Source organism: Heteronotia binoei, chromosome 2 (assembly GCF_032191835.1).
Source record: "Heteronotia binoei isolate CCM8104 ecotype False Entrance Well chromosome 2, APGP_CSIRO_Hbin_v1, whole genome shotgun sequence".
Taxonomy (NCBI): Eukaryota; Metazoa; Chordata; class Lepidosauria; order Squamata; family Gekkonidae; genus Heteronotia; species Heteronotia binoei.
The window spans coordinates 60,839,768-60,855,237 of NC_083224.1; the positions used below are offsets into that span (position 1 = coordinate 60,839,768).

The 15,470-nt window shown below is 41.3% G+C and overlaps 1 protein-coding gene across 1 annotated transcript in view; it reads left to right on the forward strand.

Moving 5' to 3' along the window:
* The window catches only part of LAD1 (ladinin 1), a 47,508-nt gene extending 32,058 nt beyond the window's left edge, over positions 1–15,450 (forward strand). Inside the window, exons 5-10 of the mRNA XM_060231157.1 lie at positions 3,384–3,424; positions 6,673–6,745; positions 8,373–8,507; positions 12,982–13,071; positions 13,662–13,737; positions 14,472–15,450. Coding sequence (XP_060087140.1) covers positions 3,384–3,424; positions 6,673–6,745; positions 8,373–8,507; positions 12,982–13,071; positions 13,662–13,700 — 378 coding nt within the window. The 3' untranslated portion in view covers positions 13,701–13,737; positions 14,472–15,450. The remainder of the gene's footprint in view (positions 1–3,383; positions 3,425–6,672; positions 6,746–8,372; positions 8,508–12,981; positions 13,072–13,661; positions 13,738–14,471) is intronic.
* The last annotated feature ends 20 nt before the right edge of the window (positions 15,451–15,470 follow it).

The window sequence follows — 15,470 nt, forward strand, 5'->3', positions numbered from 1 at the left end:
TATGGAAAGGAAAATATTACAAACTATAAAAGAGGATGATTCCATTATCATAAAATCAGCTGATAGAGGTGGTGGGATAGTGGTTCTGAATTTTTCAGATTATGATATGAAGGTTAAACGCCAATTGGGAGATAATAAATCCTATACACCTTTAAATGGGGACCCCACTGATAAATTTTTTAGAATTATTAAAATAATTGTTCAAGAGGGATTAGGTATGGGATATATATCACAAAAAATGGCTGAATTCCTATTAAATGAATTTCCTAGAGTGCCAGTTTTTTTATGTATGGCCTAAGGTGCATAAAGCAGGCATGCCACCTCCAGGATGTTCTATTGTGTCGGGATGAGGCTCAGTCCTAGAACCACTATCACAATATATTGATACCTTTATTAAACCAATGGTTAAAGATATACCTGAAATTTTGAAAGATACTACAGATTTTATTAAATAGATTGAAGGGATGGAGATAGAAAAGGATTTGGTACTTATGAGCTTTGATGTTAATGCTCTTTATACCTGTATACCTCATGAGGAGGCGAGGTTAGTTCTTGAACAAGTATCGTGGGAGAGACCTAATCCTGTACCACATACATATTTTTTACTTGAGTTGATAGACATAGTTTTGGAAAATAATTATTTTAGATATGGAGATGATTTTTATTTAGAAATACAGGGCATTGCTATGGGCGGCCCTTTTGCTTCAAATACAGTCAATTTGTTCATGTCTCATTCTGAGAAACAAAAAATTCTTAATGACAATAATCCATTTTTTGAGAATATAGTTTTTTATAGGAGATTTTTGGACGACATTTTCATGATTTACAAAAATGATGGTAACATAAAAACATTTTTGATTGGTTAAATTCAATTCATCATACTATAAAATTTTCTGGAGATTACAATGAATTATGTATTAATTTTTCGGATACCAAGGTTTTTATTACTAAGGAACATAAATTAGCTGTAAAGTTGTATAAAAAGTTATGACATGGAGTGAAATGGACAAATTAACAAGAATATTAAGAGACTATGATTTAGAAGTTTTTAAGACAGAGTGGAAAAATTTAGAAGATATATAGAAAAAGAGTGGAAAATAAAAGGACATTGGACAATTTTTGATAATAATTAAGCTTTAAAAAGAAGAAGAATATAAATTTTTGTTTTAATAGTTAAGGGTACCTTTAATTTTTTTTAAAGTAAATAACATTGGCGGGGGTCAAGTAACGGGGGGAGGGATGGGTGGAAAGTAATATATGGGGTAGATAAAAGAAATTTTTAAAGATGTAAGATATAGATATAGATTTATTACCATATGTTACTAATAAAAAATTGTTTTCCAGAAAGTTGTATAAAAAGGAATCTGATAGAAATTTATACTTATCCTTTCAATCCTATCATACTCACCAGTTAAAACATAATCTACCCTATGGACAGTTTTTGAGAATCAAACGCAATTCCACACTTTATGAAGATTATCAGAGGGACAGTTTTAAATTGGGTATGCAACTTATTCATAGGGGTTATCCTGAAAAAACCATAAGAACAGCTAAAAGTAAAGTGGATCATAAGGACCGGGGTGAATTATTTCGGGTATCAGAAACTCTTAAAAGGCCTTTGCGAATTACATGGACTATAGAAAACACAGCCAAAGCCAAAGTGATAAAAACAATATCAAACGAAAGCGGAATATTTTAAAGTTGATTCTAGGTTGTGATGTACCACCACTCATTGGCTTTAGACGCACTAAAAATGTAAGAGATATGTTGATTAGAATGGACATATTACATGATTGTAAGAGATAGCATCCTGTAAAGGGTCAGAAAAAATGCAGCCATTGCTCTATTTGTGCACAAGTATGGTTAATGAGCAGGATTACGTTTCTGGAACTTAAGTTTGATAAAGAACTGAATGATTTATTCACATGTGCAACAAAGGGATGCATTTACTTATTGATTTGTGTTTGTGGTTTAAAATATGTCAGTATGTCTACTAGGACAATCAGAACATGTATAATTGAGCATAAGTCTACGATTAGATGGGGAGTGGCGGAAACGGCTTTGGTTAGCCACTTTAAAGACATGTGCCATACGGTTGAAGACTTCAAATTTGTAATACTGGAAAAAATTCAGCAATATAAATATAACAGAAGTGATATACAAACTACCTTACTAAGAAGGAAATCTTTTTATATTCATCAATTAAAAACATTAGTACCCAATGGTCTGAATCAATTGATTGATTTCAGCTGTTTCTTGTGAATTACGAACGGTTTCTTTAAGAGATACATTGTTACATGTATATTAACCAAGTAACATATGGGCACTCCAAGGCACATTTGATGACATAGTAGGCTTGATTCTGCTAAAATAAATTTGGAAAGGACCAGTGTTCCCTCTAAGCTGAGCTAGTGTGAGCTAGCTCACAGAGTTTTAGCCTCCAGCTCACACATTTTTGTCTTAGCTCACGAAAAATGGCCCCAGAGCACAATAATTTATGCAGTAGCTCACAAATTTAATGCCAGTAGCTCACAACTTTAACATCAGTAGCTCACAAAGTAGAATTTTTGCTCACAAGACTCTGTAACTTAGAGGGAACATTGATAAGGACTTTTGTATAATTACTAATGAATATGAGATTGAGTGACAGAACCAACTGACTACGTGAAATTATTCTTGGAAGCTTACTGTTGGGTTTTTTCATTCTATAATTACGATACTGTCACTCCATTTTGTATAATTTGAAGTCTCCCTGCTGGCCAGCTGATGTGTGGCTGGAAGCAGGGCCAGGAGACTGGCAATGCTACATGATTTCCACAATTACTCACTGAAGAAAGAATGCTTCCTTTTGCCCATCCTGAACCTATTACTCATCAGCACATATGAATCTGCCTTAAGATGAAGGGGCTGTGTGCAGTGAACCCCCTTCCCATCCTATAGAAAATTGTCATCTCATGTTACAAGCCCATCTTATTTATGTGGTCAAATAAACTACAAGATTTTTTCAGAAGTTTTAAAAGCTGCTTGGCCCTGAGGCAGACCAGGACCTATTCCCCATTAGCCTTGTCCTGGTCTCACACTCCTTTTCTCCATGGCGCTTCCATTTGATTTTGTGCAAGCTGCTGCGGGGCTGCTACTCACCCCACCTCTTTCCTGCAGCAAGCAAGATCCTCTGAAAACTGGTTTCAGTTTGCCATGGGAAAGAGGTGGGGCGAATCACAGCTCTGTGGCAGCTTGTGTGAAATCAGATGGAAGCACTGCGGAGAAAAGGAGTGTGAGACGGGGACAAGGCTAATGGAGAATCAGTACAGGGTTCAGTCCCATTTAAACCTTTTGTTGTGACAAAGAACCCAGTTTCTCATCTCTATTTCTTATGTTTCTAGGTGGTGCCTCCAAAGGATAAACAAGATACACTAACAAGAAGGTCAGCAGATTCTAGTTAACTCTTGTTTTAGATGTTTTCCCCCCTGTAGCTTGGGATACTTATATCTGTTAGATTATCTTTTTTATAGGCCCTGGACCCTCATATTACCTGCAAGTGTGCCTCTTCCCCCTGTACACCATAGTGACAGCTTTGCTCTGAGCAAGATCTTTTGTAGGTGCTAACCAGCAAATGGGCAAAATCAACAACTGCTTATCCATGTGCCTTCTGTGGAAAGACCTCTTTGAGAAGGCTTCCACTCTCCTGACTCTCTGCAAACCAGGCCCGTAGCCATGAGGGGGCCTGTGTGGGACCAACCTCCCGACTTCTGAGAGAGGCCCCCTGACTGGAGGCCCCAACCAGCCCTGCGGCCTCTGCCATGGCTCCAGGGGCTGCGGCTGGCCCTGCGAGCAATTTGGTGGGCTGGGGGCAGAAGCAGTCCCAGCCTCCCACTGGAGTTAAAGCGCCTGCCAATCAGCTGTTTCATGGGCCCTTAAACTCGCAGGGGGAGCTGGGGGTTGCTTTTGCTGCCGGATCCGCCAGCTGTTCTAGTGGCTGGGAAGGAAGGGAAGGTGGCAATGAGAGTGACAGGGAGGGAAGAGGAGGGTTTTCTCTTCCCTCCCTGCTGCTTTTTGCCGCTGCCCTCCCTTCCCCACCATTAAAATAGCGTGTGCAGCATGCCCCCAGCAGAAGCAGCCCACGGCCCCCCACCCCAGTTAAAGGGACCAACGATCAGCTGTTTTGTGGGCTCTTTAACTGGCGCGGGGGCTGGGGCTGCTTCTGAAAAGCAAAAGCAGTCCCCAGCTCCCCCTGAGATTTAAAGGGCTCGCAAAACAGCTGATTGGCAGACCCTTAAACTCTGACGGGTTGCTGGGACTGCTTCTGCCCCGGACTCAGAAGCAATTTGATGGGTGGGGGGAGGGAGAGCAGCGGAGAGGGAGAACAACTATAGGGAAGGTCGTGTGAGGCACTTAGGGGGCATCAGTGCCCCCTGAAAAATGTAAATGCCCCCCACCGACCTTCCAAATGCTGGCTATGGCCCTGCTGCAAACTATGCAAAACTGAATTATTTAAGAGGGTATTTCTACACAGGCATTAAAATTGCACTGTACTAAATGATTCACAAATTCCTTGGATAAATGATTAGAGCCTATGGTCTACATACTTAAGCAGTTCTGTTTCCAGATTCCTGATTGCTTCTATAGCCCTAATCCTATTATATTGTTTATGGAACGTCCCAACCTGTAGATTGCATTGACTCACTGTGTATAATCTACCTTGAGTCCAAGTAAGAAAGGCAGACTATAAATAATGTAATTTAATGTATATATATATTGTTGGGCTTCTATAGAAAAGACTATGATGGAAGAAGCTGGGATACTAATACTATCTTATTTCTAGAAATCCTTGGGTAAATTTTGGCACACCAATTGTTGCTCCCTCACTCACTCTAGTTATACTGAACTATGTGTGCAGATTACTTGGGCAACTGCAAATAACAGCATTGCATGATATTTCTTTACGAGGGTGGCCAAAATTGCCTCAACTTTCTGTGGTAGCAGGATTTGTGGAATTACCTAAAGAATTCCATTTCAGTTTCTGCCTGTCTGATGTGTTTGTATCCCACATTCTTCCACAGAGCTCAGGATCATATACATTCCCCATTTTAGGATAACAGCAACCCTGTGAAGTAGACTGAAAGAGGATGACTGGCCCATGGTTGCTCAGTAAGTTTCACGGCAGATCTTGGATCTCCCTGAGCTTAGTCCAATACTCAACATTACATTTGTTTCAGGTTTTAAGAAGCCAATATGTATACAATGGGCCTTCTTCATAAGAACAATAATCAGTGCTAGGTATTTAATAAATGTTAAATGTAGTCCAACACGCAACTGGTTTTCTGATTGTTGTGTGAGCAGTATGTGGCCTGCAATAAGATTTATGGTAAAAATTACTCAAACTTGTATTGAAAAATTAGTCTGGCCACACAATATTAGGCATGTCAGGTCTCTCAGTATACTGGGAGACCTACCCTCCTGGACCTCTTGCTTCCTGCTGACATTGAGCAGAATGGTGGAGGTGGGGAAATCTGGTTTTGCACCAGTGCAGGACATCACTTCTGGTATGAAACCACTGTGACAATCTAAATTTGGGTCAAATCTCTATGGTTTAACCACAGAGTGTCACTCCAATGTGACAAAAAAGAGTTGTCAACCTCCAGGTGAGTGACTGGAGAAAAGCTGCAGTTTCGGTGAGAACCAGCCTCAGTACAGCAAAAAACTTTGCATATATATATATATATATATATATATATATACACTCTCTCATAAATTCAGCAACTTATAAACATACCTTAACAGATGGAACAATAGCAACAAGGACCTAAATGAGGTACTTTACTAGGGCTGCCAACTCCCTGGTCTGGGCAGGGAATCTCCCACCCAGGAGGCTCTCAACCCGCTGGCCTACATTGGGCTGGAGGGGGGAACCTCCCCCTGTTTCGCTGGCGTGATAACATCATCCGGAAGTGACGTCATCAAAATGGCAGTGCAATAGGCACCATAGAGTTTTAACCTCTCAAATGGCTAGAGCGTCTGGGAAAACCATAGAGTTTTCCTGGAAACACCTAGAGCAGCCCCACATTTTGATGATGTCACTTCCAGTGATGTCATTTCATTGCGCGGCATGCACACAAATGTCCCCCACTGGGGGATGAAGAGGACTTGGCAACCCTATACTTTACATGAGTCCCAAAGGACTAATTACATGCAGTAACTACCTCAAAAAGCAGCCTCCTAGAACCACAGACTCACAGTCTAGTCTCCATAGAGTATAAGGGGGGGGGGACGGGACATTCGAACACTCCCTCCTGTTTTCTGATAACCCTGAAGTGGAGGAAGGGCCTCTAAACCAGAGGATCCCCTGCCCCCAACTGGGGATTGGCAACCCTAGTTGGTGGGTAGGTAGGGAAGGAGAGAAAGAAGCAGGAAATGCTTATCAGCAGGAAGGAAAGAAGTAGTATTGTGAGGAGGGGGATACAGGGGAAAGTGAGGTGCCCTTTCAAGTCCTTGCAAGTTCTCAACTGCGCAAGTTTCTTTTCAGTTTTATAGAAGTCATCAATGCAGTTATCCAAACTATAATAAGAATCCATTGGTCTTTCATTCAGTGGTTATGTCAACATTGTAATTACTTTGATGAGGTATTAGGAGAAGTTTGTTCTCATTTTCTCTTCTCTTTCTCTGCTTCAATAGTGCTAGTATGAGGCTCCCAGCAAGTACAGCTAAATTTGGAGAGAAGCTGGAAAAATATACATCTGCTGTGCAGGTAAATGTGCAGGGTGGGCTGGCCCATGGCTTGTTTGTACCATGCCAGCTATATGATGCAGCTCTAAACAGAGCCAAGTGATTATTAATACTTCAGTTACATGCAAGAGAATGAGATGTTAGAATTCAGAGGCAGGCTGTAGGAATAGTAGTAGTAGTTTTTATTGCAGCCTACAAGCAGTACAACACAAAACAATCAATGATTAATAACCCACAAAAATCCCAATTACAATATTCACCCAGATCCATAACCACATATTTAAAAAAAAAATAACATTTACACAAGGGAGGTTAATTCAGCTCATATTATCATAGCAGAATATGAAAACTTGACAACAGAGACTATAATTCTTTGGTTGATTCCTGCCATTAACATTTTTAGCTTCCTCTGGTCATAGGGCAATTTTTTATCTCTCAGAATCAGTTCCAGAAGATCTTTATGTGCTTGGCTATAAAATCTACAGTGTAATAACATGTGCCCCAATGACTCAACCAGATTATCAGGATAGGAGCAAAACCTGTGACTGAAGGGAATATTTTGATATCTCCAAAACAATAGTGCTGAAGGAAGCACATTAAACCTCACCAAAGTGAGATGGCAATATTTTGGAACAGTTAATATTGCTAAATAGTGTGCAATCTGGTGAGGAAACATCAGGACTAAATCAAAGAGAAGGGTTGAATACAACCCACGAGCTTTGGACAGCCTTTCTTGAAAAATCAATATCCTTTACACAAGGTAGATTGGACTGTACTGCATGAGATGGAGGACCAAGGAATGATGATACTTTGGGGGGTTCCTTTTGTTAAAAACTCTCTGCAAGTAGAAAACCAGAATGTGAACACAGAGAGGGGGCTGGATCCAGCAGTAGATTTCCACTAATGGACTTGTTGAATTCCTCTATCTACTGCAGATCCACCCTCATGTTGTTTCTGAGTGTCCCCTGCCCCCTAGGAGCAGCATTTTGGAAACCCTCTGTGCTGAAACATGATGGGTAGACTTACTATTCCGGTCCTTGCCTTTGCTCAGTAGAGCAATAGGGATAAAACTGGGTGGGGGAAACAAAAGATGCACAATACTGTGACATCACTTCCAAGTACACCAGAAGTGACATCATGGCATCAGGCTATGATACTGTTTCTCCCCCATCTTGCCCCCTCCCCCAAAAAAGCTTCTGGCTGGCAATCCTAAAAATGAGGGAGGGGAGAAGTCCCATTCTCGTATGCTGCTAGTTTTCTATTTGTATGGATTTTCTTTATGGAGATAAATGTCCAAGCCTGGAATCTGAAGTTGTTCAATCCAATCCTCTGCCCCCTCTCTCCTTATATCCTTGTTTTTGTGTATGGGGTAAATATCTTGAATGATGCAAGAGCGGCTTGGGAAACTTTCATTTTCTTTAGCTTTAGATCAAAACAAAAATGGAAGGATGTGTGTATCCAAAGTAGAGCAGTGGTGAAAAGGAAAATAAAGCATTTGATTGCTACTGAAAGAAGTTGGTTACTAGCAACAAGAGACCAAACTTTTTTCAGGGAAAGGAACAGGGTATCTGTTGGAAGAGAAAATTCACTGTGCTTTTCTTAATGCAGTGTGATATTTCCCCCTTGCCTGATTCTCCTCTTGTTCTTAGAGAGCGGGGTCAATTAAATTGCCTCCATCTGCCCGGAGAAACTTCCAACCACCCTCAGAGGGTGTGGCCAGCAAGCGAAACATCTTTGAAGCCAGTGTTGCTGTCCGGGCTGAACCTACCACTGCTGTCCGGAAGGTAAGGCCTGAATATAGATAATATATATTTTTAATTTCTTTATGACATGCACAAACAAAGATAGGATCCAAGGCAGATAACAACAATAAATAAAATATAAAAATGTTGATAGTAAATTAATTAAAACATAGTTAACAGGTAATTAAAACAATTTAACTAAAGCAGATACTTAAAACAGTTAAAACAGAAGAAGAAGAATTGGTTTTATACCCTGCCCTTCACTATCTGAAAGAGTCTCAGAGCAGCATACAATCTCCTTCCCTTCCTCTCCCCCCAGCTCCCTGTGAGGTAAGTGGGGCTGAGAGAGAACTACTCTTGAGAGAACTGTTCTGAGAGAACTGTGATTGATTCAAGGTCACCAAGCAGGCTGCGTGTGGAGGAATGGGGAATCAAACCTGATTCTCCAGATTAGAGTCTGCTGCTCTTTAACCACTACATCACAGCTAGCTCTCAAAGGGCTCAGCCAGGGATGGTCAGCCAGAGCCCATTCAAGCTCCCGTAAGCTCTTTTAAATAATTTTCTCTTATAGCCTTGCTGGAAGGTCCCAAGGGTAGCTGCCTGTGTCTCATCCTTTTTGGAAGACTGAGGGTTGGAGGGTGGTGCAGCTATGAGGGAGATACGTTTTAAAAATACAGTCTTGAGTACTTACCAGAAATTCTTACTGGAGGTGACAAAGGGTAGCTTTGGGACTTTTATTCCATAGTAAAACTGGCAATTTCTAGAGCTATCCTTTGTCACTTCTGGTAAGAACTTCCAGTAAGTACGCGAGGCTGCATTTGAAAAAAAAATATCTTGCTACCTCTCCAATCCACATGGGCAATCCCTATCTGTAACAGTGTACAGTATTGTCTAGGCCTGGCCTGTAGTATCCAGAATAAGCATTTTTTTAAGGAGATCCTAATGTAAGGAGCTGAGTAATCATGAAGCTGGAAGGGACTGAGATGCAAGGTGAAACCCACCAAAGGTAGTGGGCTGCATTTTGGATGGATGAAACTGGAAGGTTCATGCCCCCTGAGGCCCTCTGAGCAGTGTTTCTTTTGGTGCCTTTGTTTAGGCAAATTTAGTCCTCCTTGGCCATACTGCATGCTTTATCTATAGTAGTTCCAGCTCTATGGAACTGTCTGCTGCTGGTGAGGGCAGGCAGAACCCCCAGGTGCTCTGGTTTTTAGAAAGTAGGTGAAGAACTTTGTTTTTCAGAGGACTTTGTCAAATGAGGTTATTCAGAGGCCTTGGATTTTGGTAACTGGGCCATTTAAAAATTCTGAAGCTGGTGGTGGGCTGTTATAATTTTGTGGCATATTCTTTTAAGTATAATGATTCTTTGGTTTTTAACCTCTTGCCTGCTTTGAACAGTGATATAATAGCATATATATTTTTAAAAGTATATTTTAAGCTGGTCTTTCCAGTCTCTTCTGATAGCTTGGGAGAGGAAGGGAAAGGATTGTATAAAGGGATCAGCAGTTACAGGCATGCTCTTGAAGGAGACTTTGGGTAACCTTCAAGAGGAAAGAGCTTGGATGTTGAACAGGTGTGTATATTAGTTTGCTTACAGAAAGGGATTAGCTGGTCCCTTCATGACTGGAATGTTTTGGGACTGTCTCTAATTGGCCATGAGAGAGTCCAACCCGCCCCCCCCCCCCCTTATACCATCTTCATACTGTATTAGGGACTGGAAGTCTTTTAAAAGGAGGACTGGTAAGGTCTTAGCTATGGTGATCTGTTTTGTGTGGGCTGATGGTGAAGTTAGTTTAATTGGCAAGCACCCTGCAATATCTTGGGATAGGAAAAGGTAGCCAAACCAGGAATTTTGGGTTATCCAGTCCAAGTGCTGGGAGAGGGAACTGTCTTGGTCCTGGTTGTCAATTTCTGAACTTCCACAATGTTCAGTATAGGGCAATGGCCTTGATGACCAGCATCTCTTGGCACAACTTTGGTTCACACACAAGTGCAATGTGGAAAAACTTGGCTATTCCTCTGTGTGTGGCAAATCCATTAAGCCTCTTCAAGTGCCTACACTAACTGGGGTGCTAAAGATTTTACCAGATGCAGTTCTGCTATTAAAATTAAATGTCTAGCATGCCTCAATGTGTGTATATGTGGTACTTAAGAGAGACAGAGGTGTAACAACCTGGGCTGAAACAGACAAAACAAAGATCATATGTCTTGGTCTCTCTATAAAATGTAAATCACAGCCTTGTGTAGCCTCATTTTGCCTTGGAACAATGCAAACAAAGGAGAAGGGGTTTATCCCTGCAACCCCCACTTGTTCTTGTGATTTGAAGTGCTTCTCTACTCACTATTGGCATTTTGAAGAAAAAGATACATTCTATGTGTGTTCTTTCAAGATGATGGGCTTGAACAGGTGGTCTTAATGATTCTGGTGCCCTGGGGAAAAGTCCAGGATGGAGCCCCAGCATTACTGCCCCCTGCCACCCCCCAGGCCATCCTTACTGAAGTCTTTTTTGTCAGATTTTGGGGAGACAACCTGCATATTCTAAACTTAAATATGGTATGATTCCCTCCCCAAGACCTTTGTGTAGTTTAGATCACACAATACTAGCCAACAACTTGTCTATAAAGGAGTTTTTGTATGTGTCTATTTTGTAGTTACAAATAGAGCTATAACTGCTATTTGATTTAAGAGAAGGGCAGGTAGAAAACTCTAAATTAGCCCCTCCCATTAAAAGGTTCATTCCAAAGACTAATCATAGTAATCATCTTGGTCCTGGTTGTGGAAGATCTACCAGTCTTTTATCTGACACTGATTCCTCACTAGCAGTTGCTCTGTCCCTGGCCTTTTGTTTTCCCCAGCTCAAGCAATCAGTTCTCCACCAGTTGCTGCACAGGCGCATTTTGATTTGCAGCTCCCTTCAGTTTCCCTTGCATCTTCCTGCTCTTGTTTTTTTGAGATCCAGAAGCTGCAAGGGAAACTGGAGGGAGCTGCAAATCAAAATGTGCCTGTACAGCTAATGGTGGAGAACTGATCACTTGAACTGGGGAAAGCAGAAGCCCAGGGGCGGAACAACTGCTAGTGAGGAATAGGTACAAATTGTAACAGAGTGTGAAGTCTTTTTTTTTTGTATAAACATTTTATTTTAAAAGATAACTTTTAACAACTGGTATCAATCATAATAAATATTACAGTAGTATGTGTGACCATCATAATAATTAAGTGATATGTAATATGAAGACTTATTAGGAATAAATAAAACAAAATAATAAAAAAGAAAATATGAAGTATTTTTAAACAAGGTCAGCATCATTCTCTGCTCATAGCCAGCAGCATGGAAAAGCTGCTCACTGCCTCTGTACACATTGAAGTTAAGGGTAGACTGGGAAGATGTATTCTCCAGGGCAGCAGCTTACTTCTTATACCAGGGATGTCAAACTCATTTGTTACGAGGACCGGATCTGACATAAATGGGACTTTGTAGGGCTGGGCCATGTGTGTCATGAAATGTAATGCCAGGTAGTGGAGATATAAACTTTATAAAGGACACAGACATACACAAAGATTTTTTTAAAAAAATTAGCACTCTTGCAATATTTTATTTAACAGTCTCTGATAACTGACAACTCTTGCTCTGAGGAGCCTCAACCAATAGAAGGAAGAGAGGCTTGATTCAGTAGCTCTGCTGTGCAATTGAGACAGCCTGGCAAAGCAAGTTCCCCCTTCCCCCCTCCCTCCCCAAGGGAGGAGCCTCGACCAATGGAGAAAATAGAGGCTTTGCTCCATAGCTCCTGTGTGATTGAACAAGCCTGGCAAAGCAAGCTGTGATGTAGAAGGAAGCAAGAGAGAGGGAGAAGAATGTAAACAACAGGCTCATGGGCCTGGTAGGACACCTCTGGGTGCATGTTTGACACCTCTGGCTGCATGTTTGACACCCCTGTCATATACTGTTCTGTCTCAAAGGAATGTTACTTAAAATTTTCTGTCTCAAAGGAATGTTACTTAAAAACACAAGGGCTGTTTCTGCACTAGCCATTGTCCTGGTCTTGTTCTCGGCTCTCAAGTTTGTGTGGGGCAGGGAGCTAGCAGGGAACACCCAACCCTGCTCCAGAGATGCCAATGCAGAATTCAGAAAAAAGAGCTGCGTTGAAGAGCGGAATCGGTCAAGGGGCTATAAAGTAATTTTTTTAAAAAAAAAATTCACATCCCCTATAATGAAGATATGGAGTAAGCTAAGGTGACAGGTTCCATTTCCAACAGAGAGAGCTGATAAGATGTAAGATTTTCCAAATTTAGGTGGAACCTGTTGCAAGAGAACAAGGGCCTTCCGCTTTGCTTGTTTAACTACATTACAATGCTGATTGATGGTTTTTCATAGTTCTAGTAACCCCCTGAAGAGATTCTTGTTTACTAAAACGTTTGTCATACTTGGAAGATCTAACGTTGCGGGGGGTGGGTGGGAGGGGGCCGGATGACATTCTTTTAACTCTGCAATTCTATGTTGTATACCCCTCTGTGGTTTAGGAGAATTTGACGGTTCCAGGAGGAGTGTCATCTCGTATCAATTTGTGGATCAGTCGATCTCAGGAACCCAGCAAGGATGAAGGAATCAAGGTACGAGTGTGCTGATCCATCAAGTGCCTATGACAGTTTAGAGGGGCCGAATGCTTGCGCATCACTGCTCCAATTGCTTTCTGCTCTGCAGGAGCTGTCATGCCAGGGGATGCCATTGTGATTTTGCTTATCTGATTTGGGAACAGGAGAGATTCTTTTTTTGGGGGGGGGGGGATTATCAAGGGCACCTGCTTTAGGATGGATTAGTACAAAGCTTGTTCCCTTCTCTATTCTCTTCTGCCTACCATATTCATTCCTCCCCAAACAAACCCCAATCTTTCTCTAGCTTTCCACAGAAGGTGGGAGGTTTTCCAGAGAGATACCATGGCTGTATCAGTCTGGAATCTGCACAACTGCCGTGGATCTATTCCTGTAATCAGGGTTCTTTATGATAGTGTTAAAAGTCCATTCTAAATACACTTGAAAATGCGGATGGGTTGTCTGGATTTTACTCAAACCTCATGGATCTGCTTGGAACTGCTGTCCCCCACCCCAAAATGTCCTTTCTGTAGTTTAGATCACAAAAATACTAACCAATAACTTGTCTATGAAGGAGTGCTTCTAAAGACCTTTGATGTTCCTTTCTGCAGGATACTCGGAGACCTGAGAACACTGTGCAGCAAAGTTAAGGGGAAAAGGTCTGGCGATTCTTGAAAGAAAACCAGGGTAAGAGCAAAAGAAGGTCAATCAAGACATGAAGTGACTTGACCAGTTCCTGATGAGTGCCAAAATGCTTTTGTGGGAATGCAGCTTCATTGCATCTGTGTAGAGTTCAGGATGTGAACAAACAATTATGAGATTCCTTCCTCACATACCCAGGGCATTTATGTGAGCCAGTATGGTGTAGTGGTTAGAGTTTTAGACTAGGATCTGGAAAACCAGGTTCAAATCCCCACTCTGCCATAGAAGCTTGCTGGGTGACCTTGGTCCAGTTGCACACACCCTCAGGCTAACCTACCTCACAGGGTTGTTGTTATGAGAGTAAAATGCAGGTGAGGAGAATTATGTAGGCCATCTTGGGTCCCCACTGGGTATAAATGAAATGAGTAAGTAAATGCAGTTCATGTTGACCATGCTACTGCCAAGCTATTAGATTGACCAGAAAGTAAGATAAATATAGGCTGGGCACTTTGGGAGGCCACCATGTATAGACTGCTCATCTTCCTTGCCTGTTGATTTGGGAATACTGGCTTGGACAAATTAGTTTCTGATTCTAAGTTTTCCCATTGGAATATATTTATTGGAAACACCTGCTATTCAGCATAATATATGTCAACTGATGCTTATGTAAGTCCAAAAAGCTAGGATAGATTTTGAACATTGTACCTTTAGGTACAAAGGTTATTCATCCTCCCCATGCAAATGTCTGTTCTAGCCCAATGCTTCCTTGTGTCTTTCAGATGTAACGCAGCAAGCTGCTCTGGGGAAACATTATCTCCATTTAAATCAAAGGCCTGGACCACTTGAAATTCTCCTGATTTCCTTGGTTTTGGAATGTTCGCTTCCAAAAGGCCGTTCATCTGGAAAAGAACATCTATCAGCCAAACCTGCCTCCAGTGCCTTTACACAGTTGGGGTCTCTTGGTTTCTTTAAAAATATTGCTTCTGTTTGGTGGATGGGGAAGTTGATACTTATGGCATAGAAATTATATTACCCAGTTTATTTCTTCCCAGAATTTTCTAGCTCCCAAATAAAAAAAACTTTAAGTTCTATCAGGAACCCTGAAGATATGAAATATATAGCACCCAATCATTGGGTGGTACTTATGCTCCTGCCATAATGAATAATATAACAGGGTCGGTGTGTATTGATCAACAACTGGCTTTGTTTGCCTTCAGTAATGTCATCACATGGCCGAATCTGACAGGCTACATACCAGTGTTGGTGTTGCAAGGATGAAGAAGGCCAATTTGAAGGAACAAAAATGACTACAAAGTTGCAACAGTTTTGAAAGAGGTTCCCATAGAGTGCTTGCCACTGCTGTTGGAATGCCTGGATCATCTGCCTGAATGTGTGTCGTAAGGCTTCTATCTGCTGCTTCCTCTACTTAAAAAAAATGACCAAGAAGGCCCTTCCAAAATTGCTGGTTGGGGGGGGGGGCGGGATTTTTGTTTGCAAGAAAACTGTTTTGGTTTCTTTCCAAATGCTCCCCCTTTAGTCCCTTGATCATAACTGAGAACCATTTCAGTGGGACTTGGTCATGACTATCTGGAGCTATGTTGGGACTGTAGGCTCTTTTATCACTGTAATGCATTGAAAGTCATTTTAGTTTGAGCTGAGGAATTTGATTTTATACATTTACGTAATTTTAGATTCAGTGGTTGAGGGAATATTTGGCTCTCACTGTATTTCATAATAAATATCACTTTGGCTCAAGAAGTTCCAATCTTTGACTATTC